The sequence below is a fragment of the Seriola aureovittata genome, chromosome 19, assembly GCF_021018895.1.
Source record: "Seriola aureovittata isolate HTS-2021-v1 ecotype China chromosome 19, ASM2101889v1, whole genome shotgun sequence".
In the NCBI taxonomy this organism is placed as follows: Eukaryota; Metazoa; Chordata; class Actinopteri; order Carangiformes; family Carangidae; genus Seriola; species Seriola aureovittata.
The window spans coordinates 13,998,114-14,024,877 of NC_079382.1; the positions used below are offsets into that span (position 1 = coordinate 13,998,114).

The following is a 26,764-nucleotide window of genomic DNA, read 5'->3' on the forward strand; positions in this document are numbered from 1 at the left end:
CTGCCAGACCTTTCATGTCTGAAAAGGTGAGTAAGGCCTCACTCATGATCAAGGGGGCCAACACTAGTGGGTTGTAAAACCAATGGCTCAGTGTCCTATGTGTCCCTCTCAGCTGCAGTGCCTTCTCTCTCTGGCTCTGTGAAGTGACATTTAGCTTGTCAGAGAACAGTGGGAGAAATTAAGCACATGTGGTGCCATAATATGGCATTTAATACTTAGAACTGTGCTAATCCACAAGCGCCTCACCTGATTTACATCAACTGTTAAATTCAGGGTCAGAGCAACAGCTTGTGGTACGATTGGTTTTAGCAACAACACTGTCTTAAAGAAATTTTTCTTTATTCGAACACTTTCATGTTTTGCTCACTGGGCATGCAGTCAGTCTAGTTTTCAAAATTATCCATCAAACATACAATAGCACACCTTTACTATAATCATCTGTATCATAATTATTATGTGCAATGTATTTCTTATAAACACGCAAAAATAAACATGTAAAGAAACAGATGAAACATTTTGACACAAATTAGTTAGTCGGTGTTTTCAAACCACATCTCATCAAAACTGACATTAATACTTCCCCCTTGTTTTACAGAAAAAGTTACATTTAGGATCACAGTAACAGGTTATGGCAAAGCATAGACTGACTTTTATTTTCTTTATTAATTGTTTGGTATTTAAACATAAAAAAAAAAAGGCTATCACAATTTCCTAAATCCCTAAGTGTTTAAATGTCCTGTTTTGCCTGATCAACAGGCCAAAACCCCAATAGAATCAATTTATTATGTTAAGACAAGAAAAAGCAGCAAATTCTCATATTTGAGAAGCTGAAACCATCAAAGGTTTGATATGTTGAATAATTACTCAAACCATTATTAGATTATTAAAATAACTGCTGATTCATTTTCTGTCAATTGACTAATCGGCTGATTGTTGCAGCTCTACTGTAAAAAGCTAGTAAGTGAACCTTGAGTTTTTCACATTTATAACAACATAAAATAACTTAAATGTTTCTGTCCATCATCCTGTAACCATGCTGCTCACTTCAGGAATTTGAGTCTCAGTCTCTCTGCCAGTGGCAGCGGACTCTCAATACCAATCACTGAATCATCACTATCTATCACAGTGATAGGTGAAGCTGGAGCTGGAGAGGCCACATGACAATCCACAATAGCTGGTGGGACATCCTGGCATCTGCTTTTCGTCGATACAGGTGTTGTGTTTATCTCAACATCTGTGCTGTGTCTCTGAGATCCTCCTAGCTGAAGGCTGTGGGCCGGTGTCATTGTTTGTTTGTTTGTTTTGGGCACAGAAACCGGTATCAGGGCATAGTCTGTGATGAAGCTGGCCATGATCTTATTTATGGGTTTTATCTTAACCCTTCTCTGGGGTCCAAACTGCTGGTTCTCTGTGTCACTGTCCTCGCTGGATGAACACACGCTCAAACATACACTCTTCTTGGTGGTCTGTGGCACGTTCCTGTCTTTGTCACTTTGACCTGGGTCAGAGTGGCACTTCTGTCGTGGGACAGCAGATGATGAAATGGCTGTCCTGACAAATTTATACTTCTGATGTGGCTTTTGGGAACCATAACATTTGTCCTTTGGCTTACATTGATCTGGTACTGGAGATATTAATGCCTTTTCTGTTTCTGCCTTATTCTTTACACTCTGGCTTTTATCAATGAGTGGTTCTTTTTTGTTAACATCAGATTCCTTCCCTGTCAATTTACCGTCACCTCCATCTTTACGGGAGATTTGTCCATTTGGTTTTAAGTTGGAGCTGTGAGGGGAAATGTGTTCGAGGGAGGCTAACTCGTAATTTAGTTGCTTTGCCACCACATCATTGTGTAACTCCCTCTGGTTTACAGCTTTGGCTGTATTCCTCATAAGCACCCTGTCCCTCAGAGGGCACTCTGTGTAACACAGCTCTGGAGCTGATCTGGAGTCTGCTTGTTTGACATCACTTGAGGTATTCTGCTTGGTTTTTTCACTCTCTGTTTCCTTGACATCTCCATCTGTGGAGTTATTCCGCTTGGGCTCAGTGGTGTGGTCTGTAGCCGCTTGAAGAGTTGGAGAAGACGTGAAGGACAAAGCATCCCAGTCGATATCACTCAGGTGTAGAGCATCAATAACAACAGAGACAGACGGTGAAGCAACAGCCTCCGATTCTGCATGAGACAGAGGAGTGCTGGGGCAATTACTCAGACTGCTGTGGTCTTCTTTTGAGTTACTATGCTGTTTATGGTTGACTGGAGTGTCCAAAACCACCACTTCTGGTTTTTCTGTGTTTGAAATGGTAGGGAGCAGTGTTTGTGGTTGAGTCGTAGCATTTGCTGAGGAGGAACTCTGAAGGCTCATCTGAGCCAAGAGGTCCGAAATGCCATCAGAGACATCAGATGGCTTCTCCTTTTTCCTCTTTGATTTCTTTTCTGTAAAGCAAATGTAGAGTCAAACGTTTAAAATCTTTGTCTGAGTGAGTTCACGGCTACTCTGAATACCTTCACTGGTATCTCTTGACTGAAACTTTTTCAATCTCAGTGGCTAGTTGTCCATACAACACATTAGACAGTGGAGCTCTACAGCAGTGATAACCAGGAGGAGCACAGTACAACCTGCACAAAGTGACAGCGAGACCTGTGAGACAGACACCTCTCAGCTGCATCAAAGCCTTTGGTGTGAACAGGCTGAGCTGCCAAACTCTACATTTTCAGGTGTCAGAGCGGCTGTAATAGACAGCCTTGAAAAACAAGTCAAAGCTCCAGGTGCCTTTGATCAGAACATCCTTGTCAGCCCAGTGTGGGAAGTCTTCTAGCCTGTCACGTCTGTGAAACATTATTCACATTTATTGTCAGACATGGTTAACTTTCTAAGACCGAAGATAGAAAAATCCCCTCCTGACATTAATTTCTTTAAAGAGAAGATTACAAAGTATTGTCTTACTTTTGGTCTTGTTTTCTTCAGCTAGAGCTTTGTCTCTCAGGTAACTCTCCACCACCTCTGGGAAGGCCACACGGAAGAGAGACTCTTCCTCTACTGTCCTCACCTCATGTTGACCCTCTGCAGGCTGATCCTCAGGAAACACGTAATGTTCTGCAGAAGACCAAAAAAAAAAAAAAAGTCAATAAATCAATTAATCAAGGTCAGGTCAAATTTGCCTGCGGTAAATGGCTGCTGCTCTTAAAATATTTTTTGGGGTTTATTTTGAGGAAATTTAACTGTCTATATTGCATGATTTGCATTTGCACTGCAACCCCAACAACAAAATGGGCAAATTTTATATACTATACTGATTGCAAATACACATTTCAGTCTTTTAAATCATAAATGCAATCAAAACTATTGCAACAGTTTATGATATGATAATGTATTTTTTGGGGAAATTAACCCACATTTCCAACAAACTCTGCTATTGAGACATAAAACAGGACAGTCAGGGATATCTGAACCAGGGGACTACAGTTTACAGGGAAGTACTTTGGATGAAGGCGCTTCTTAATCTGCTGAAGACACTATTTTTCTATTATAAAACCATTTATTTGTAATCGGTGACTTCAGGCACAATAACTTTATAATAGCACAATACAATACAACCCTTTAGTTGTATTAAAACTATTAATTTTCCATGATGTAATATAAGTGATTTGGAACCACGTTAGTTAGCTGATTGAGACTTTCTCAGGCCAGTCATGTCAGGCAGGCTTGTTAGTGAAGTGGACTTTGATATGACAGATTTCCCAGCCTTGAGAGGAAGCCAGTTTAGCACCTAGTGGCTGTTGTGACTGATCTGTCACCTCTGAACCCCACCTCACAACCAGTCACTAACAGACAACCCGGTGACGAGCACCCTGCACCCCAGCCTCTGTTTAATGCAGCAGTCATGTCACTCAACTCACAGGATGTTTCGTTAGATATAGTTTTTTCTCTTATCTTCTAATATGAGAGAAAGAAGACTGCAGGAAAACTGAGAATAAATGATTCAGTGGATGAAATACTTTGTCTAATGAGAGTGTAAATAAAAATTTTCCACAAGGTCTTAACTGACCTGGTGTGCTCCAGATGACTTCGAAGCAAGCGATGGCATTCCTCACTCTTGGTTTCAATATTCTTTTGTAGGAAAAAATTAAATAAACTTTTATTAAGTCACTGAAGAGACTTTTTTGTTAGAAATGGGAAATTAACTTGTAGGACTTACCTGAGGGGCTTGATTTGGGATGACATTTCTCTTTCATATTTCCTGTTCATCAACTCTGCATAGGTCATCAAGACCAAAACCTTTTCACAGGTGTAGTGCTTCGGCCACTCCATCTTGTCCCAGGCAAATTTCTGGAAAACACAAATTTTTACATGCAGCCCACTAAAGACGTAACTAAACAACTAACTGAAGAAGCACTTTAAATAAACCAATTACCTGCATCAGCTGCATGTTTGGCTGTCTCCTCTTGAAATGTGACACAGGCTTATCTTTGGAAATCAGAAACTCACTAATGATCTGCAAAATGCAATTTAAGCAGTAAAAGTTAATACTGTAGATTGTTATACTAGTGTCTGAAACAATAAACACAGAAACCATAGCAGATGAAAACAGCTGTACCTCTGTGAAAGGGAACTGTTGACTTGCCAGTGTTTTCCTGAAAAAGAAACGAAACACAGAATAAACGTAACATAAAAACAACCCATCTTTGAAATCATCTTTGAAAAATCTTTTAAATATTTAAAAAGTATTTAATGATGATTTAGAGCTGCAACTCACGATTGCAGCCATTTTTGATTAATTCACTGATTGTTTTCTCAATTATTTGATGAATTGCTTGAGCTATAAAAAGTCAGTAAAAAGTGAAAAATGCCCATCGGAAGTTCCCAGGTCTATGTTGAGGTCTTCAAGTATCTTGTTGTGCCCAATCAAATGTTTTAAACCCAAAGATATTAAGGGTACTATCAAAACATTGACACTTCAGTAACTTGAACCAATAAAAATTTGCCATTTTTGCTTAAAAATATCTTAATGAATAGCCAAAAAACAAACAAATCTATGGTGATCATTTTCTTTAACAATTAACTAATCAACTAATGAACTAATTGTTTCAGTCCTTAAGTAACATTATCAGTTATTTCACTTCCTCTGACTGAATGAAGATGTTCACTGATAAATTTACTATAACGCTACTAGTCTTGATCTTCTTTTTAATAAGTTGCCTTTATGTTCTTGTTTTCTCATGCTATTCCAGGTTTGTTTTGCAACTGTTTATTTACAGAAGGTCACGTACTTCCTGATATTTGCCTCGAAAGACAAAGCCTGACGGGTCTGCTCATAGTGGTGCCAGTCACAGGGACACTGGTAATCAAAATCCTGAGGTTCACAGAAATGTTTACTATCACAAAGCACACAGCCGACACGCTCATGTGCCTTTGATGAGCCTGAAAACGAAAGAAGACGAATCACAATAAATACTTAATGGAACAGGAGAAGCAGGACAGAGAGAGAGGAGAGAAATTTAAAAAATGCATTACTACAACTTGGGTGTAAAATCAGAGGCATGTTCAGACATCTCTCACATACGTGTATGTTTTAACATGACAGGTTAAATGGTTTTCAATCAGCCATGTGTGAGATCCGGGACACCCCCACTTTGCTTTCCACCTCTTATCAGGCTCAGAAACAGGGGTCAGAGTTCAAAGCAGAGCTCCACTCACCAGGATGTCGACATATGTGGCAGTGAGGAACTTTTTTTACAACTTTCTCAGAGACACCTGCATTATCCTCCTTCCACTGCATGAACCTGAAGCAACCAGAGAAAAGTTACAAGTTCACCAATACAACACGTTATCTCCAGCTGGTAGGAAACAAAGTGATCAGTGGATTTTGTTTCCTACCTCTGCAGAAGTGTTTGTCCCTTCAGTGTCTGGATAAGTTTAAGAGTTTGCTCTTTACCAACACCCAGTATGCCCTTAAGAAAGCATGGAAATGCACAGTTAATATAGGTCATACATCTCAGTGAGTGTGATGTGGCAAATTTGAAAGGGTCCTCTCTACCTTAGGAATGTAATCACAGCCAAGGAGGATGGCCAGACCAACAAGGTTCTCTCTGGACAAATGTAACTCCGTTTGCAGTCGAGAGGTCCGATAACAGTCCACCTGAGGGTCCTGGAGGGAAAAGTGAGGAACAATACTATGCAGATTTGGTGTTTTTTTTACAATTTGGGTATTGGTACATCAATAAACAGAATTAAATTGATAATGACACAGATAACTATATTTTTAATTACTGATTAATGTATGACTATTTTTAATGATGTAAGAGACTAAATAAATCTTGAAATGCCAATCACAAGTTACCATAACACATGCCTCCTTGGTTTTGACAGCAAACAAAGGGATATGAAAAGAGAAAAGTAACCATCTATTTGTATTTGCTGTTATAATCAGCAAATGTTTGGGATTTTTACTTGACAAATTTTGTAATAAAATATCACTGATCAAAACTTAAATCCATTAATTAGTTGTCAGTCTTTTACTTGACTAATGATTTTGCCTATAAGTAATAAAATAATTATTTAGTATATAACTAAACACTCCCTCTTCACTGGTTGAATTAAAATTGTTACAATTATACATCATGAAATAAAAAAGCACTTTTAAGTATGAGGAGAAACTAACAGTATGTTAGTAATAGTGAGTATAACTACTTACTGGAAATCAACAAGGAATTTGTGTTTAAACACAATCCTGGAAAGTTCACAGTTTTGACAGGTGCCCAAGTGTTACTTTGGTGTTCTGCATGCAGTTTAATGCAAATCACTGGACTGAGCCTTGATTACAGGCATTTACATTTAAGTACTAATCCCCAGAATAGTTTGAATTGAAGAAGCCTGAATGAGCAATGAAATATCTTCATTCAAACGCCAGTCCAATTATTTGGGATCAACTTTCTCCAGATTTTGTACAGTGTTTTGTACACTTTCACAAACATACTTTACTATTCATGTTGAAGTTCCTATAGACAGTTCGGGCTCCATACAGAAACGCATCTCCATCATTGGTGATGCAGCCATCCACCATGCCCTGCGAGTCCAGGTAAGCACACATGGCCTCGGCCTCCCCAGCGGCTGTCACCCATGGCACACCCAGGTAATCCAACATCTCTGCACACTACAGAGGTAAGAGAGCGTGTGCTTAAAACAACATGAACTTATTATTATTATTAGAGATGCAGGAGACAGAAGAACCCACCAACCTCTCTGAGTACAGCTTTGAAGCGCCCTCTGCTGGTATTCGTTGACTTAGAGGTAGAAGCCTTTTTCAATCCTCCAAATCTTGTTTCTGTCCTCTTGCTCATGGTTTCTGCTTTAAGTTTAGGGGCTTCTCCTTCCATGACAAAGACAAGCTTTACCCCCATAAGTGTGAGGGAGGACACCCTGAAAAATAAATTCCTACACACAAACGAGCAATGGATTGAGGTGACTGATGACCAGTTGACGTACAAATGGATAAGGTTTCAAATATTAGAATTGAAGCTAACATACAAAATAATTAATTTAAGTGTTGATATGATAACATTACCTCAGGTGAGGCTTGGTAACTCTCCCCATCATTGCTTGGACATGCTGAGCCTCGCACACCCATAAACTCAGATCAACTGCCAGCGTCTTTCCGCTCAAACTGTACAACGGCACCGACTCACAAACTGTCTCCACAATAGACCACAAATCGTGAACACCCATAACTACCCCCGAAATGGCTTTATACTGGTTTAACAGCGAGAAAAGAGTAGAAAAACGTGACTACTAAACATCACAAACAGGACAACGAACCGGATTTTCAAACAGTGGCGCCGTTGGGTCACGTTCCACTTCGTTGACTATCTCTCTACTATGCTGCCTTGTTGCTGTATTATCGTCACATTGCCATGGAAAGAACATTATTTGTGGCTACAAAATAGTTACAGAATAACTTTATAATATCTGTACAGTAAATATAGCGCTTATTTACGCAAACAACACGTTCACTAAAAACAAGGTGGAAAGAAAGGAACTACTGTAACAAAATTGAGCGAGGCCGGATATTTTAACATGTACGTCATATTAAAGCGCCTCCAAATGCTTGTTGCTATGGATACGAGGCTCTTGTTTACAGACTGAGGTCTTGTTTTCATTTTTTACGTTTTTTGCGTGTTTTTCTTACTTACCATGGACTCAGTTCATATAGAAATTGTCGGCTTAATTAAAGACAGTAATTTCCATGTTGCCAAAAGTATTGCTGAGGTAAACTGTTTTATCAAGTCTGTAGTTTTATGTGTCTGATGTTCTCTGACCTTAACGCTCACAACAACACTAATATATTTTGGCTATGCATAACAGGGACTAAAGCAGAAGTTTCCGGAGGCATTTCTGGACCCAAAAATTCAACCTTTACTTGAATTTGACTGGCACACTTATTTGTGCAACAAAAAAAGGGTAAGTCACCTGATTAAATTGTTTGAAATCCAGCATGTCCATGGGTGCTGTGGCTCTGCATAGTGTTTTGTAGCTAGTCGACATCAGTGGTGAAAAATGTATTCAGATATCTTACTTAAGTGAAGCAATGCCAGTAAAACTATACCATTACAATTAGATGTTATGCATTCAAAAATGTACTTAAAGGTTCTATACTATACACAAAGCTGTTTTTGAGTTACTGTGGCTGATAAGACCTCTGCTCAGGTTAAAGCTCTCCACTATGCTATGAAACTAGTAATGTTATCTTCATGTACAAATAAGAAAGACAGAGTTGTAACTTGTGTTGTACCACTTGAACAAGTTCAACAAAAGTAATATGAATGTGAGAGAGATGTTAGTGAAGCACAGTCTAATCAGGCAAATTAAGTGCGTATCATGGGTGAAAAGAGGTATGCTTAAAGTCTCAATTAAAACTACTCATTAGGCAACAGGATATTGACAATATCAGTTTTATATAACTACTGACTTACGATTATGTTATTGCATTATGGAATTATTATGACTGACACATTACAGTGTAAGGAGCATTTAAATGATGTTTAAAGAAGAGCTAAATTTGATTAATTTGTATACTATTGCGTAAAAAAAATATATAACAATGCATTGTTTTTTATAAACACATCATAGCATTTTGTATGTGTAATCTTACTCTGTAAAGTAACCATTAACTAAAGCACTCAAATAAATGTAGTGAAGTTAAAAGTACCATATTTGTTTTCTGAAATATCGTATAGTAGAAATATGAAGTATTATAAAATGGTAATACTCAACTAAAGTACAAGAACCTCAAAACCCTATGTGAGCAAATGTTCTTAGTTAGATTCACCCATTACATCAATGTCTTCATATGCTGTTATAAATAATAATAAAGGTGACTGTATAAATTGCAGAACCTTGCTCATGGATGTGATGCTCTACTATACAGCTAAACACACCTACACAACACAATACTGCTCTAGTTTGACGTTATGGTTATTCTTAAATTCTGAATCACAACACATCCATTGTTCAACACTTGTGATTCAAGGAGCTGCGTGGTGAAGTGTGGCAGTACTCCAGCGGCCTGATGTGCTTTCTGAACGGCGTTCTACTCGGTAATGAGAAGGATTTCGCCAGCTGGGCCAAAAATCAGTGGAGTTTCACTTTCGCTCGGCCAGAGGCTTTCTATATGGCTCTAACTGAGGACTACTACTCCAAACACCTCCAGAAAACTGGGGCAAGTCAGCATCACAGTCACATAAATAACAAATGTGGGTAACAAGTGGGTGTATGGGAGGTTCATATTCTTTCTGTGGTGGGTATCAGGAAATATGTCTATGCGTTTTTGGTCATAATTAATTTAGCCATAATAAGCCATAATTCATTTAGATAATAATTTGATTATTCATATGCAATTTATTAATTTTTTAAGTTCATATATATATATAATTATATATATTATTTATTATGTTTGTGAGTTTTTACTTGTATATAATTTATATATTATAAGACCTTATATTTATATTAAGACCTGACAAGTAAAAATGAAAAAGAATATATATCTCTGCACTTTCATTTTAGCATCGGTTTGTCTTCATGGACATTGATGTAGCAGGAGAAGCAGTGGGGAGGTTGTTGTTTGAGGTGAGATAACACTGACACATGAAGTACTGGATCCACATTCATGTATTATCACATTTTTTACTACCGGCGTCATCTCACCCCTGCGACTTTTCAAACCAGCCTTTATGTTAAGAGGTGACTGATGTTTTCAAGACACATTGTCTTCCCTCCTCCTCAGCTGTTCTCAGATGTTTGTCCAAAGACATCAAAGAACTTTGAGGCTCTGTGCACAGGAGAGCAAGGATTGTCACAGGGCGGCTTCCCACTCTGCTACAAGGGCTCTCTATTTCATCGGGTAGTGCCCAATGGGTGGGTGCAAGGCGGAGGTACTGTATAGTCCACACCAGTTCTGTAACAATGTTAATGTTAATTTATTTTGTTTCAAATACAAATATAATACAGTTAGTATAGAAATACAGCCCATCCAATTTGAGTGTCAATGCAGTTAATTTAATCTTTCTGGATATACAGTATTTTCCATACAGTATATGCTGCTTGTAGAGATGAGAGATATGTCAAGATATTATCAGTAGTGTGATTTGAGATACGAATGGGATTGTATTGATCGTTATAATTGTTTTAAATGTTATCTCTTGTGTTGCTCTTAAGGGCTGTATTGCAGTTTACTTACATAATCTTCTAGTTTATCTGACTGTTCTGTTGTGAAATAAACAGCAATACAAGGGAAATAAACATTGAACACCTCTTGCTTCCTAGCTTTTCCTCAAAGAGTATACAGACCCAGCCCTTGTTTATATTATAAAAATACCTAAAGTCATCCACAAAGTATGTAAAAAATGTCTTGATATTTTTGTTATGCAGTATCACTGTATGACCACATACTGTAAACAACTACTGTATCTTTCAATTTCGCAGATATTTCTCCTGAAAGTAAAGGTAATGGAGGCGAATCAATCTATGGTCCAACATTTGAAGGTAAAAATATAGAAAACAATCTAAGACATCTAAAATATTATCATGAGAACACACTGTTCGTATGAACATTTGTGGATTTACTTGTGCTATCTCTAAGTTCATCTGAATGTGTGTCCTCCATGTTCTCCATTCAGATGAGAGTTTTGCTGTCTCACACTCAAAGCGGGGGACTCTAGGAATGGCCAGTAAGGGTCCCCACAGCAACGGATCCCAGTTTTACATCACCCTGCAGCCAACACTCTGGATGGACAGGACCTATGTCGCCTTTGGGTTTGTATAACATACAGTAATTTGCCAAGTCTGTATAATCTTGCATTTGTCAAACAGTTTTGCTCAAGTTTAGTGTCTTTATTTTTCATTCTAGACAAGTGGTTGAAGGTGTTGATGTCCTCAAGAGATTGGAAGAGGCCAAAACTTGCAATGAAAGACCCAAATATGAATGTAAAGTTACAGATTGTGGAGTATTAAAGCTATAGCTCTATATGACTCAGATAAAATAAGTTTTGTGTTTTTGTCTACTAGCATTCTTAAGGAGTGCTACATCAATTAATCTGTGTGCGATATTATCATACTTTTATAAAGGTTTCTTTGTATTTTTGAATGATACATTTAATGTGTTTATTCACAAAATACTTACAATAAGAACCAACATTATGATATCCGCTAATGATATTCTATAATGAGTAGCAGGCCAGGGTAAACCTGTCCAGATACTGAGATGCAAGCACAATGCTGAAAATAAGGTGGGAGGAACTGAAAATATTTGTCTTACATAACTATGTAATGTACTGCTGGGCAACTCAGGTTTCTTCCCTTTCAAACTAACGAGTACATTTGAATATGAATTTCAGAGAGAGGTGCAGTGATAGATCAAGCAGCTCAAAGTTCATGGCTAAATACAATTTTAGCTGTCCAAAATGAAACAATAGGCACTTGGAATGCATTATGCCCCACCATGATCTTCATGACAAAGCAACACATATGCTCACATTACTGGTAGTTCCTTATCAGGAATGCTAACAGAAATAAAAACAACAGCAGCATACCAATACCAATACCAAACTGTTTCCTCCCAGTTAAGCCAACTAGCTCATTAATTAGCAATGATTTATTATACCAACATTTTTGTCTTTGCATGCTACCTTGTGTCAATTTGGACTTGTTAGTTTAAAATGTTATGGAATTACAGCAATTTCTTATTATATGCAAATGGCTATTGGGCTCCTAAATCTAGCCGGGTAATCTACTCCATATGGAGTATCTGTGATGTAAGTATGAGGTTTCAGCTATTTATCATTCTTAATTCCAGTTATTGTGCAGAGTCACAGCTGCCAGCATGACAACATAATTTGTTGCACACCACCATGGTGGCAACACATGATTATGATCTACGACTGCTACTCAGAATGATGTTAGTAAACGGTAAATTAAATCTGCTGTGTAGAAGAGCTTTGTATCTGCACCTGTATCTGTTTTTGAAGTCACAGAGATCGAGCCTGTTATTCACACTGAACTGCTACTAAATAATTTATTCAGTACACAGGAGGCTCCTGGCAATGGTTTACTTGATATTCTGAACAATTTTGTATCTCATGAAATCATTTGGGGTAGATGGGAAGTAAGTGTGTGTGTGTGTGTGTGTGTGTGTGTGTGTGTGTGTGTGTGTGTGTGTGTTTGTGTGTGTGTGTGTATTCATAAGGGGGGACCTGGGGCCCTGTAACGGCTCAATCCGGCCATGTTTGTGAGAGGTTATTTTTAGCATATCAATATTCAGTGTTTTGCGTCACAGGTGTACTTTCAGGTATTATTGAGTCCTAAACAATCAGAAGTAAAAAACGTATCAGGTTAGTTAATGACAAAATTACCCCCCCCCCCCCCCCCCCCTTGCCTTTTGACGTGTTCGTAGCTCACGTCCTCTTCACGTTTCTCACCCCTCCCAGTAAAAAGTGCCACATGACCTGTCAAGTAGGAAGTGGTGAGCTAGCGAGCAGCAGCAGCAGCAGCAGCAGCAGCAGCAGCCAGCGACCAGAGACCAGCGACCAGAGACGCAAGACGGGGAGGAAACTGTGAAATCTCCGAAGTGTCATACTCGACGTTTCTCTTCAAATACGTTTCCCCAGTTGAACAGAGGAGAGCAATAAGCTGACCGCAGTCATGTACCTGAAGGTGGTGTTTTTCGCTGTAGTTGTGGCTCTCATTGGCGCATCAACCGCATCAGACTCAGGTAAGTTTGCGACCTCTCAGCGCCGAGCTAGCGGCTAGCTACGGCCGGCCGGGTCCCTCCTTAGCTCGGTTAAGACACCTCCGAGTAAACACATCTGAACCTGTCTGTATTGTATGCCTCCATTTTCGGCCACTGCAGGGGCCATTAGATATCTCGCTTCTTAGTTTGACAGTTGTCACCTAGCCTTATTCAGGTTTACATAAAAGATAAAATATGTCCCTTTTGGCAACTTGTCAGTTTTATTTCCACGCTGGCCAGTGGCACTCAAGTTGTAGGTAAGAGCTAACGCTTTAGCCTGCTAGCAAGTTGTGTGACCTGACATTTAACTTAAATTATGTAACTGCAATATCTGTGTCATTATGTGGATTGTGGGAGTAGCAACAAGCCCAGATCCAGTTGATCAGGTACCAGGGACCAGAACAGCTTGTTATGTAACAGCCTTACATGACACACGCCTTTGCGCCTCTGTTGTGCCACATTTTAAAATTCGTTATGTCGTACTGCCCTGCTATGTTTGTTTTGTGATTTAAGATTTAACATTGTTTTTGTAGGTTATACCCATTTTTCAGCAACAGTATTTATAGCCACCCCTTGAATGCTACAGTTTCATTTTCTCCCACATGTGGGAAGTTACCTTTTTATTTACAACTACTGTAACTAAATCTGATTCATGACTTCTCTGCAGATGGATGTTCCGGCCTGTCATGTGCTTCATGTACAGCCAATAGTGCCTGCGCCTGGGTCAATTGCACATGTGAGTATCTATCGTAAATGTTTGGTAGGTTGTGGTCTGAGACGCACAGGTTGGTCTTTGTGTGTCCTAAATTGTCCAGACAGCTGAGCTGATTGGACTCATGATTCCTGGGTATGGAGGGAATGTATGGCAGTGGATGCTGACTTTTAGATGATGTCATCCAAATTTCCTAAATACCCTACGGCCCAAGCTTTACCGTAATCATCTGGCAACATTGTCTCTGTGAATCTGGACAGGCTGGTTTGGGAGTAAATTACTGGCACACGTCTGCGTAGGGTGACAGGTCGAGGTTGGGCTAAATCTTGAAGGAGATTGCATAGATTCAGTACTTTTTCTTACTACAATAAATTTGTTGTAGATAATTAATAGGGAATGGGATGCAAAGCTAGTTGTTAATGTCTTTTGGACATTTAAGTCTCGCCTCAATTGTGATTGTGGTTTTGCTGCCTTTTGCCTACATTGCCGAATCACCACTCTGTAATTTCATTATGTTAATGGAAATATCTGTCTAAACATGAGTGAATATCTCAGACTTCTGCACTGTAGAGGGGATGTGGGAAAATATACTGCGGTGGTATTTTTCATCTTAATTTGGAAGTCTGCTGGTTGTGATATAGAAACATGAACCATTCAGTAAAAAGGAGTTGCAATAACAAATAGGCATGACTGACTGTTTCCTGAGTCAATGGCTCTTCATTCACCTACCAGCTACCCCTGTGATATGTGTCTATTTTCTTTTTAGTAGGTCATGAGAGGAGTTGGCTGTATTCATGTTGTTACCAGTGTCAGGAAAAATGGTTACAAGTTTTATGGATAAAGCAGAGATAAGTGAACATATTTAATCTTAAAATCACAGGGTTGTCACACAACTTCACTCAGCATAAATTAATAAAATTGAGTGATAAACCTGTGGATCCTTGGCACACTTCTGGCTAAGTGCTGGGCCAAAACCTGTTCTGTGATACTGACTATATTGCCCTAGAGGGCCTTAATTCAATGTTAACCTGAGTTCAATATGTGTAGTGAGATATACACAGGTCTGTAGTGATTGTGAAGAAGATGAACTGCAGAGGAAGCAAGGGGATGTGTGGCAGGAAGCCTGCAATATGGCCACGCTTTGGAACAGAAGGAAGGAAAGGAAAGAGTGTGCAGATAGGATAGAAGAAGATTAGTTTCATGTGCCTTGTTATTCTCATAATTTATGCCTCGGGTGCAGTTCAAGACAAGGGTATACTGTGATCTCGTTGTAAATTTCAGATGTCATTAGGGTCGAAGAGTGGAAGTTAATGTAACTTCTTAACTGTGTTACAAGTTGATTAAGTAAATCCAAAATAAGTAAGCTAAGCTCCTACATCAGTTAACTTTAGCAACACAATCCCAGGTAATGGGAAACTTTGATTCTCTCCACGACAGGTTTGGTGAGATTTGGTGATCCCACTCCCTCTTTCAGCTTTATCTCTGAATGTTAAGTGGCCCTATGACAGTACATTACTTAATGATTTATTAAGTGGTTGAACAGGACAGGCAAGATGACAATAATTGACATGTTCTCTGACCCAAGGGAGACATACACTATATGCTCAGGAGGAAATAGCAACTCCCGCCCACAGCTCTATCAAGATCTACTCTCTTACTGAGATCATAATCATTTGATAAATTTCAATTTGCATAGTCTAATCTACAAGCGATTTGATCAGTAGTTATGTTTTCCTCTTGCTCTGATGTTGTTTGAAATAAGGTTCCCTGAGGTTTGGCAGTTTTTTATCATGTTTTATCTTGTTGGAAAACTTGTCTTCCTGACCCCCAAAGACTGTCAGAGCAGTTACACACCAGCACAAACAACTCACACCAACCTATCACACAGGATACACGCTGTTACCAAAGTGCTGAACAACACTGACTGCTTACCACACACACACTCACACACACTCTCACACACACACACATACACACACACTAAGCAAGCCTACAGCTAAAGCCTTTCACAAGCTCAAGAATGGATCACCTATTTGATATAAACTAAACAAAAGGTCAGCTCTGGTCAGTTGAGATGGCTTTGCAGAAGCACAGCATAACCACACTGCTGCAGCGAGCTAACGCCTACCACGTTGTCATTACCAGATTTATCTTTGGTTTAGGGATTTTGTGTAAACAAGCCTTTGGCATCAGAGGCACATTTCAAGTCAGCCCAACGTTTAGATGCTCAAAAACTTAACCTCTAGCCTCTAAGTACAGGATGTAGTTCTGTGACCAAGCTTGTTGAGTCCTCTTAACCCCAGAGGCTGTTTTCTGTGGTAAAATGAGCCCTTCAGTTTTTCACTCACACCTCTGGCTTGAAGCTGTGGATGTACCTCGTGATGATGATGATGTCACCAGCTTAGAAAAGGGTGAGAGCCAGTCCTACCTTTCACAGCTGCCTGCAAGATAACAGACCTCTGACCTAGTGGAGAGAGAAAAAACCCTTCCCCACACATGGCTTGACATACATAGATGGCAGTGTCAGATCACACAGAAAGTGAAAATAAGACAGCCAGCACTTTCAGAATTACTTGATATTTGACGCTGCTTAATCACAGTTAGAAAGGCAGGGATTCATTCAGTTTCCAGCTATAAAAAGTTTCACTCATTGAGTTTAAAATGCATGAGGCTATTGATTAAATGTGCTCACTTCCCTTCCTGGTCATTTACACCTGCTGAATCATATAATGTAGCAGGATGAACAGTCTGGGACATGGTGAAAATGTACATGAAAATAGGGAGAAGCTGTCAGAATAGCTACCAAACACCACAAACCACTGGCCTTAATAATAACCACATGATTGAACTAACAGCTGTCTCAACCGAAACTTTGCACCAGGAGCTCCAAAAAACTAATAATTATGACCCAACAGCCATTTGGTAGTTGTTTGTGTCCAAGGGCAGTACACAAAGGACCATAACTTTTGATACAAGGACCATAAAATATATTCCTGTGTGCGTAGCCTTACTGTTAAAGTTGGTTGTTGTTGACTGGTGTCCCTGTAATTTATGGGCAGCCATCTGGTCGGTGTCATTAGGTGTGGCTGCTCTGGATTATTGTACAACAAGCACGGAAGGTGTAGGAAGGCATTTTACAGCGCCAGGTGCACCACGGAGTGGACTTAGTTCCCTTTATGATGTTCCCGTATTTGAGATGATAATGCCCCCATATGCTCATATAAACAAATTTAAGAGAGATTTTATCGACACAAAGAAGAGGTCAAGGGCCTTTAAAGGCCTCCCCTCTCACTAAATTGAACAATTATTGAAGCTTTACGGGAAATGTATTTTTCACTTTAGATGTTTGGTTTAACGGCCTGTAAAACAGCATTCCAGAGAGGTCTGAGACAAGTGAAGGCCAAGTGTGGCCATGCTGGATATTTGTACACTGTTACTGTTTTCTCATGAACTAGTAATTACTGTGTCAACGTCCAGTAAATTCCAAGCTGGATTCTGATAAATTAAAGCTTTGTTCAGCTGTAGTAAGGTTTTCACAGCTTTATGGTTATAAACATAATGGGGCTCCAACTTTTTTTTTATTTTTTATTGTGAAAAAATCAGGCTTTTCTTTTTTTTTTTTTTTTTTTTTTTTAAATAACGTCTGAAAGTAGTGAAAATCTCAATGTGACACAAATGGTGCAAAACTCAAGGATATTCAATTTACTGTAATTTATGACAAAAAAATCCTCACATCTGAAAAGCAGAAACCAGCAATGTTTTGCTCAACAGATGACTGAAAGAATTAATTAATTATCAAAAAAAGGTCACCCATTGATTTTCTGTTGATCCATAATTCAAACAATTTCACCCACTTTTAGAATTCCACTTACACACAGTCTGAAAAACCTTGTTTAGCTCCTTTTTTTTCTCACATAAAGGAAGTTTGAAACAAATGTGCCCAATTTATGAAAATATTTCCTGTGAGTATCTGAGCAATGTGGAGGTTCTTACTGAAGATTGTAATAGACTCAGCTGCCAGTTAATCTTGTACAACAGCAGTGAATCTAACTGGGAGTGAAAAGAATCTATAGTCACAAGGTGTTGACAGTCATGACTCAAGGGCTCCTCGCTGTGACACCGTTGTTTCTTTTAAAGAAACTGACAGAAATGGATGGAAATTTCATCTTGTTATTGTTAGTTATGTCTGTAAATTACTAAAATTTTGTTTCTTAGAGAAATGAAAAATAGCAAACAAATGAAAAAAAAAAAAAACTAAATCATTGCCGTGTCTGTATGTTGACTTAGTATGAAACTTAGTATGACTTATTAAGTATTTGGGACAGGCAAGACTCCATGGCAGGGCAAAGTCCCTTCCTGTCATTGGTTAATTAGTAGTCAGATTATACAATAAAGCGGGATACACCTAGATGATCAAACTATGACTCAGCAGACTGAATGTGGAAAATAAAATGTCTTTAGTTTTAAGATGGATTGTAAAGTAACATTTACTGGAGTACAGTATTTTTTTTATTTTAGGCTCCTTCATACTGAGGCACTGCTTCTATGGGAGATTCATTTATTTGACATTTTGACTTACTTGCTACATTGCAGCTAAACATTTTGGTACAAAATATTTTATTAGTTTATAACACATAGTGAGTTGATTAAATTGCCATACACTGTATAAAGAAGTTAAAATGAAATTTATCTCAGCCAGCTTACATGTTTATACATTAGTAATCCTGTTGTAATATGGCTATGACGGAGGCCCCTCTCTTGCATGTCACATTTCTTTAAGTACATTTAGATGATAATGCCCTGTGTCCTTTAGTTGAATATTTTGAATACAGGTTTTCTACATGTAGTTGATTACATTGTGTTAAACCTATGTGAGGAACAGTCTGACCTTTCGGTAGAGGAGATGAGGAAATGGGATTGCTTCACTGCTTATAATGTTGCTTAACAATTTGTATGCATAGAATAATTGAGAAATCATTAGATGGAGCTGTGTGCTCTATGTGAATGTAAAAAATGTAACATTGTGAAATTATGCAAAATCTTGAGAGCATTATGTTTTGGACACAGTGATGATAGTGAGTATTTGGCTTCTTCTGTGTGAGCTGTTTAATGAAGGTCTTATGACACTTGAGTGAGATAAATAACTACCGCCCACTTGTCAGCTTAGATGAACAGGATTGAATTTAAATTGATAAAATAAAGTGCTTTTGCTCTTGCTAATATAAGACGCTGAAATTAAGTTTAAAACATGAATCACATCGAGAATGTAATTTCATTTATTTTTAATTAATTTTTTTTTTTAAATGTTATATTACATTCTGTTATTTCTGTGAATAGCCTGCGTGTCTGTCTATGTATAAAGCGTATATGTTTATTTTTATACACAGGTCTCTCTTGAAAAAGAGATCCTGATCTCAATGAGACTACCTATTTAAACAAAAAATTCATGAAACTTTTGTATGTTTCAGCATCTTTTGGCTGTTACAACATGACTCTTCAGGCAGGAAACGACTCTTGCATCAACACTACCTGCTCAGGTAAGTCTAACGGCATAGTGGCCTAAATATCAAGGTGGCAAAGTAACATTTTATGTTCCTTTTAGGCTCCAAAAGAATCAGCAGACTTCATATTGAGTACAAAAAGCACATTTCTCCTTGTTTAGGAGTATGAATTTTCTGCAGATTCTGTTTGTCTCTAGCTATGTTCTAACTAAAGTGTCCAGTCTCAGCACTGTGGGTCTGTCTCTCAGCTGTCTTCTTTGTTTGTGTCTAAAAGACTGGGCCAGGCATTACAGTATTTTCACCTGCCCAAGAGAAATAATGAGGGGGCGCTGTGTCTTGTCCGTACATAACCTTGTTGTTCGGGTGGTGTCTCTTGCTTTCCCCCTAACACCCTGTCTTCGTGTTGGCTCCCTGTCCAGCTTCTCCAACTCCAACAGCCCCGATTTCAACTGCCTCTGCACCTACGACTACTTCCCATACTCCCACAACCCCCACTACCCATGCTGCCTCCACTGCCTCTAACAGCAGCAGCAGCGCTCAGCCCACCACAGGTAACCAGTCCCTAAAAACCTCTGCGACTCCCTGCTGTAGTCTGTGTTGCCCAGTATACAGGGTTTCAAGTGATCTTGTAAGTTATGATCCTAAAGATTTTCATGAAATCATTACACCATCTTTGATATATACTAGTTATTTCAGTTAGTGGAAACGATGCAGTTCTTCCTATTGCTGCTGCTTCAAATAAAACGTGTTCAACAGGCAAAACACAGGGTGGCATTTATTGTGATGCAGTTACAGTTAACGCATTGTATTTGTCACCAGGAATAGTGCTGAGGTGCATTTGGCGTCCATCAAAAATGTGTATATAATACAATACAACAGCAATTTTGTCAGCAGATCATTTTTACTTTTGGCAAGGGAGAAATGGAACGAGAAGGGGCAGCCACAGTGAGTTATTTGAAGAGTTATGTTTGAGTCACAGGCAACAGGCTGCACATCTCCAACTCCAACTTTACCATGTCCTGCTGTTAGTAAGGAAAAGTACTAGTGCCATGTGCAGCCTGAAATCAGATTCTGGTGGCAGCTTTTATTGACTTCTGTATTAATACAACATCCATTTCTTTGGCCGCATCATAAATAGATTTACCAGTTGCTCCTCTGTTGTTGTTCTGACAAACTTCAGTGTTTGCTGTTTTATCAAACCACAGTTGCGGATTATAATTTGAAATAAGTCAAATAAATTTACTGGTGTAAAGGCTAATGTATGTCTTCTTACTTTGACCCTACTACAGGCAACTCAACCATCATTACCCCCACTCAGACTAGTAACACCTCCTCCGCTTCTTCCACTACTACAAGTAAGTCGCACATTGGGATAGAGCAAGAAAGTTTTTAAATCTAAGATAAACAGTAACTTCATTCTTCTTTGCTCTGTTTCGTCACAGCTGGAACCAGCACAAGCACCCCAGCAATTGCCCCAACTCCTGCCCCTCACAAGAACTCAACCTTTGACGCTGCAAGCTTCATTGGTGGAATAGTGCTGGTTCTGGGCCTGCAGGCTGTGATCTTCTTCCTCTACAAATTCTGCAAGTCCAAGGACCGCAACTACCACACCCTTTGAAGCAGCATCTCTGTTGGATCCACATCACTCGACCCGTCCCCACCAACTAGAACCTTCCAGTGAAGACTTCCCCACTCAACACGCACTCATCACGACAAACTCAAACAGTGTTTTCAAGCAGGTTTTTTTTCTTTAATTATTTTTTGATGTCTGTGCCACCTGTGGTTTCGGCCGGCATTAGTGCTGTAGTTGTAGTCTGAATTTAAGGCACCCATGCATGCCTGTATGTGTGCACATCGCACCAACTTGTAAAATGAAACAAATCTCTAGTGATATGTCATTTAAGCCTTGAGCATATGGATTACATCATCTGGTAGCTACTCCCACCTCCATCATGCTGTTAGGCATAGCTCCAAAACCATTTTCCAGGGAATTGAGGGGGCTGGTGTTATTTACAGCCCCTCTCCTCACCACATGAAAATCAAAGAATTAGTCGTGTATTAAGAGTAGCTTTCATTTGAAGCTTGGGAGTAGTACAGCTGCAAAGTGGTTGCATTTACAGCCTTTCTTTTTTCTTTTTTTTTTTTTTAATCTTGATTTGGAAACACTGTTTGAGTTAACAGCTATTCTCAAATGTGACGATCGTGATGATTCAGTATTGCTTTTAGCCTGCTGAATCGTGGGCAGGTTCCCTCCCCCCATGCAGCTGTATCGTGTGTATGTGTTCATAGATGATGTAAAAGAGGCGAGGTTATTTGCGAGGGAATAAAAGCAACACCCAATCATCTAATGTCAGGCCCAAAAAATAGCAGTCATTCGGGTAAACAGTCTTATTTTGATGGGTGCCTCCCTCGGCATTTAGGAGAGTGCTGTGTGTTTTCTGATGTTGAATTCCCTGGGGAAACCTATTGCCGAATACGAGTTGTTAAAAAAAAAAAAAAAAAAAAAAAAAAAAAAAGTCAAACACCGACTGCTAGTTGAGCAGCTCAATGCAATAAATCATGTATTAAGTTCATTTCCCAACCATTAATCTCCGAACTGCTATTTCTGAGCTTTACTGACATCAAATATTACCCACACAGATTGCTAATGTGGAGCTGTCCCTTCCTTTCTGTGGAGTAGTCAAAAAAGGGTGAAAATGAACGATTGTAGAATATTTCAGAAATATGAATAATTCATTTGTTTAAATAATTTATAAAAAAAAAAGAGAATGGGGAGACAAAGAAAATGGCATGCACCTTTCGTGATGTGGACAGTGATAGCAGTGAAGTGCCTTTAATGTCCAGTATGACGTAAAGAGAGAAATGGAAGAGGATTAGTTCTTTCTTCCCGGTTGAGGCCCTGAGTGTTGTCATTAGTTTATGTTTGCGAGACAGAAACCGTATCGCGGTGCTGATATTGGTGGACAGTGAGATCCGTAGTAATCCAGCTGGACTGAAGAGCCTTTTATTGTTGAAAAATACGGTAAATAGTTGTCACTTGAGGGCCTTGATCAGTCTGGATTGAAGTTTTTCCCTATAAGTAGAGGACTATATTCAGACCATGAAACCTATGGTCTTCTCACTGGCGACCTTGTATAAATAGGTAATTTAAAGGTACTCTCCTTTTTGTAGCTCCTAATACAGCTTCCAAATGTCCTCCCGTCTCACCTCACTATATATGTTTCAGAACTCAGTTGTAAAATGTGTTTAATTTTAAAACGTGAACAATGAGCTGGCAGGAAATTTCAGACCGCTGTTAGGTGCTATAAATCCGGTAGTGTACCTTGAATGGCAAACATATTGGGCTTAATTTAAAAACTTGAGTACTGGAGAGTGCATTGAGGTTCAAAATGTTGACTGTTTTGAGTGCTGGTTTGGTCGAATGAGCATTGCACCTCTGATTTTGCCGTGTACATGAGAAGATTGCGAATAGAGTGCAGAATTGCAACAACTACGTGGCCATGCTAGAGTTCATTGTCAAGTTCTCTAATTAGCTTGCTGCTAACTGTGTGATTTAGTTTTTCTTTTAGTTTTTTTTATTTGTCACTCCTGTACATAGCCACATCCTGTTTGTGTTTATCTTCTTGGTTTCAACTTGAGGAAAGGCTAAATGAAGGAGTGTTTATCAGAACATTTTTGCTTGTAGCAGCTTGTCAGTGTCAAGAATGTTTTGTTTAAATGCCTTTTTTTTTTTTTTTTGTCATTATTGCATGCTGGATGCTTGGAGTTGTGATTTTTCCTCCCATTGCATATGCTCTTAAGGGTTTAGACACACTTAAAACCACTTGATTAGTTGTGATTAGCCCATATGCTAGTTGAAAGAATGCCTTGAAACAGTGTGCATTAAGCCAAAGTCCTCAGTTTTGGCATGGAAATTGAGCATTGCACTGACAAGCTTTGTTTTGTAACTTTGTCTTTGTAAATGTTTTAATGGTTTCAGCCAAAAAAAAAAAAGAAACAAATCTGATGCTTGTATAAACACTCTTGAATATTAACTAGATAATGGATGAATAATCACTTTGTTTTGTATGACCACCAACAGTTAGAAACTCATGAGTGCAGATGTTTGCTTGTTTTTTTCCTGTTTGTTTTGGCTTGTGTAATTTAGGATTACATGTTTTCTGCTGCTCACCATCAACACGCCTTTTAACCTACAGTCACCTGGTGGCATTAGGCTACAGCCCAAAGACCCAAGTATGGCGAGTAGGCTACAGAGTTTTGCCTTAGCTGCACCCATTTGTTCATTCTCTGCATGAGGAGTCCCTTCACCCCAAAATTAGAGACGTATTTGAGTTTAATTCACAGCTGTTGAGTGGTACGCTGTGTAGCCACTGAATCTAGTCAGTCAGAGTGCTCTCTGCTTTCGACATGGAAGCTGCATTCCTTAACAACACAGCATCACATGTTGACATCGTGGTGTGTCAAAACACGTCTGGTATCCGTTTATACCAATAGATGTCCATTGTGTTGCCTCTCTGCAGCTTCTCCAACAAGTTACTCAGTCCCTGCACCTCTTAAGGAAAAGTGCCTTATTCAGTTAATATTCATATATAGTTGTAGTTTGTAAGATGATATGCCACACCTATTAAATATCGATGGGACTCAGCACTTTCAGACCCCTGTGAAGTGGTTTTCTGTGTTGTATTCTGCTTAAATGTCTCTTTTGTCACGCTCAGCCTTAACTTTTTGATCAAATCCACAGAGCAATTGCTGGTGACGGGCTGTCTGGGCAATTATCAGGCTGATTTTGTTTGATGAGTGAAAAATTGTTAGATGTACTCGGAAAACTTAGGGCTGCATTTCAGCTGCATTTAATTGCCTACATTTTGACCAGTTACACATTTGAATTACGGGTGTTATGTGTAAATGCTGGTAGGTCGATATGAGCAGCTACTGTTTGGCACAGGTCTTCAACTACATCTGGCCTGGCCGTAGCTTGGACACCTCGTCACTAGCCCATTGCGATAAAATAACTCATTGGTAACGTATCCACAGCCACACACCTCTAGGGTTCTTTACTGCATCATTTCCTCCGTAATGCAAACAGTCACACTATAACTTGAACTCCACTTTGGTTGTAATTTTCAGTTGTTGCATTGAATGACTTGTTTTTTTTCTCCTGCAGGATTTTAAATTCAAAATCCAAATTTGCTTGGTCATGGAGGACTCTCCTATCAGTTTTCAGCCTTGTAGTGTTCGGTTCCAAGAGCGATGAGTAAAGAGCTTTTTGATTCCATTCTTTTGCCTTGTGGCTTTATTGCTATGCGCACACATTGTAGTGCCATACTTTTACCAGTTGTGTTACAGGCCGTCAGTCTTGTAGGTACGAGTTTTTGGCTTTGCTCTCACCCCACATTAACACATACACACATAGACCACACATACACACACACACACACACACACACACACACACACACACACACACACACACACACACACACACACACACACACACACACACACACACCCACACCCATTTGTAGACACTTGCAGGTGCCACAATGCCTCCTGAAATGTTTTGTGCTTATTTTGTGCCCTTCTTTTCCAAACTGTTTATTTTTTTTGCCTTGTTTTCTAGTGTTGCCTTTAGTTTCACAATGTTAAACCAATAAAGTTTGAATATTGTTAAACATTTCTCTGTCTTTACCTTTCATTTGTCAGCAGTGTCTACTTTCTTGGGGCTGGTAATTTACATGACAAATCATAAGTGGGACAATTTGAGACTCGGCCAGGTCTCGGTTTGAGGCTCCATTGCCATGGTTACAATTGAAAGGCCAGTTGCCTGGACAACAGAAGGTATCAAGTTCAGGCTTTGCTTTGTCTTGCCCTGTGTGTGTACCTAATGCTAGGTCAACAAGTTTTCCTGTTAAAAAAAATAATTTGACAATCAAATATTACTCACAGTAGCCTATCTTATAGTATCTAGACATTTAACTATCCCCCAAATTCAGTAGTCTTTACCTAGGACACCTTGAATTAACAATAAATACACTTATATGTGTCTTTTGATACCTTCAGGTAGAACCAGGCTAAATGTTTCCAGATTTAATGCTAAGCTAAGCTAAGTCCTGAATTGAAAAGGTAATGCGTTCAATGTAGAGGCCCCTGTAACTGTTATACTATTATAGTAGTATATCAGTAGATTACCATTACTTATGTATTGATGTGTCAGCAGCATTTTACTCTTGTAGTTTTTTTGCAGAATGTTTTTATATAGGGCTGGAACCATATTTATATTCTGGAATAATCTGCTGATTTGCTGAAAATGATCGCTTAAGTTTAACCTTCGCGTCAGCTTCTCATGCTCATGGCTGTGTCTAAGCATGTTGTGCAATATGCTTGGAGTCTCCTGAGAAAAGCTCTAATATAATTTACAGGCATAACCAGATTCCTATTGACATACTTTTCTGATTTTGTAAATGCGGGATTCACCCTACCCCATCAATTCCCTCCATCCCCATGATCTGCCTGAACATAGTGTAGTGGTTCCCAACCTTGGTTTAAGGCCTTTCATGGGTTTCCAAGGTTAATCTGAGGGGTCATCAGATGATTACAGTGATAAAACAGAAAAATTACTTTTTGCTTGTTTTTCCTTCTTTTCTTGTGAAATATCTGATAAGTTTTCCTCTTCAAGCCTCATTTATATGGTTGCTCCTTTTACAGAAGTCTACATTACCCTGTTTGTAATAAAGTCTCATTGGTGGACTAACTCTAGAACTGGTGTTCACTTTACTGCACACATCACTTAAAGCGTTACCTTGATATTTACTTTTTTCTATGTAAGATAGAGATCAACATGCTTTTGAAAAGGAAAATGGTACAAAGTTTATTGCAGCCATGTGCAAACATCAATGACATGGACATTATTTGCTGGTATGTACCATTAACAGACAAACTGGGGACAATGAGACCTAAAGCTAAAGACACCACCCCTTGTTTTTCTCACTCTTGAGTGTTCACTGTGCTGCGCCCCTGACAGGACAAATGGTTGGTTTCCAAGGTCACAGCAAAATTCTGCTTGTGTTGCAAAAACAAATCGCTCTAAAGGAAATGTTAGTGAGCATGTGGATCTGCGTGCGCTCACTCAAGAATCACAGTCTGCACAGTTGACTACATTCTTGAGTGAGGTGTGTGTGCGTACAGTATTTGTTTGTGCTGAGCAGATTGTTATTCTTCCAGTGGCCCAGAGTCCCCAGCTGGCACTGTTTCCCTGAACCAAGAGGAGTTTCAGGAGA

The 26,764-nt window shown here is 39.1% G+C and overlaps 3 protein-coding genes across 3 annotated transcripts; 2 read left to right on the forward strand and 1 right to left on the reverse strand.

Moving 5' to 3' along the window:
* Positions 1-337: 337 nt before the first annotated feature.
* LOC130187794 (flap endonuclease GEN homolog 1) lies at positions 338-7,812 on the reverse strand. Its single transcript, XM_056405686.1, has 13 exons — positions 7,561-7,812; positions 7,235-7,430; positions 6,973-7,149; positions 6,034-6,144; positions 5,874-5,947; positions 5,694-5,779; positions 5,267-5,417; positions 4,594-4,630; positions 4,411-4,491; positions 4,195-4,325; positions 4,045-4,106; positions 2,943-3,092; positions 338-2,431 (listed from the first exon to the last, which is right to left on the reverse strand). Exons 1-13 carry the CDS (start codon positions 7,719-7,721, stop codon positions 1,041-1,043), a joined length of 2,808 nt encoding a protein of 935 aa, XP_056261661.1. The 5' UTR covers positions 7,722-7,812; the 3' UTR covers positions 338-1,040.
* Positions 7,813-8,121: 309 nt separating this feature from the next.
* On the forward strand, positions 8,122-11,630 carry ppil6 (peptidylprolyl isomerase (cyclophilin)-like 6). The gene is made up of 8 exons (XM_056405787.1): positions 8,122-8,261; positions 8,358-8,453; positions 9,523-9,711; positions 10,056-10,118; positions 10,276-10,423; positions 10,974-11,033; positions 11,168-11,303; positions 11,398-11,630. Exons 1-8 carry the CDS (start codon positions 8,187-8,189, stop codon positions 11,507-11,509), a joined length of 879 nt encoding a protein of 292 aa, XP_056261762.1. The 5' UTR covers positions 8,122-8,186; the 3' UTR covers positions 11,510-11,630.
* A 1,387-nt stretch (positions 11,631-13,017) lies between these two features.
* On the forward strand, positions 13,018-25,163 carry cd164 (CD164 molecule, sialomucin). Its single transcript, XM_056405382.1, has 6 exons — positions 13,018-13,257; positions 13,943-14,011; positions 19,456-19,524; positions 19,908-20,039; positions 20,778-20,843; positions 20,931-25,163. Exons 1-6 carry the CDS (start codon positions 13,188-13,190, stop codon positions 21,104-21,106), a joined length of 582 nt encoding a protein of 193 aa, XP_056261357.1. The 5' UTR covers positions 13,018-13,187; the 3' UTR covers positions 21,107-25,163.
* Positions 25,164-26,764: the final 1,601 nt, after the last annotated feature.

Coding starts and splice junctions, on each gene's coding strand:
- ppil6 (XM_056405787.1), top strand. CDS start 8,187: ATGGACTCAGTTCATATAGAAATTGTCGGCTTAATTAAAGACAGTAAT. Junction 9,712..10,055: donor AACACCTCCAGAAAACTGGG/GCAAGTCAGCAT, acceptor CTTTCATTTTAG/CATCGGTTTGTCTTCATGGA. Junction 11,034..11,167: donor CTATGGTCCAACATTTGAAG/GTAAAAATATAG, acceptor TTCTCCATTCAG/ATGAGAGTTTTGCTGTCTCA.
- cd164 (XM_056405382.1), top strand. CDS start 13,188: ATGTACCTGAAGGTGGTGTTTTTCGCTGTAGTTGTGGCTCTCATTGGC. Junction 13,258..13,942: donor ATCAACCGCATCAGACTCAG/GTAAGTTTGCGA, acceptor ACTTCTCTGCAG/ATGGATGTTCCGGCCTGTCA. Junction 19,525..19,907: donor CATCAACACTACCTGCTCAG/GTAAGTCTAACG, acceptor CTCCCTGTCCAG/CTTCTCCAACTCCAACAGCC.
- LOC130187794 (XM_056405686.1), bottom strand. CDS start 7,721: ATGGGTGTTCACGATTTGTGGTCTATTGTGGAGACAGTTTGTGAGTCG. Junction 7,150..7,234: donor TCAAAGCTGTACTCAGAGAG/GTTGGTGGGTTC, acceptor TTACCTCTGTAG/TGTGCAGAGATGTTGGATTA. Junction 5,418..5,693: donor CCACATATGTCGACATCCTG/GTGAGTGGAGCT, acceptor TTTCGTTTTCAG/GCTCATCAAAGGCACATGAG.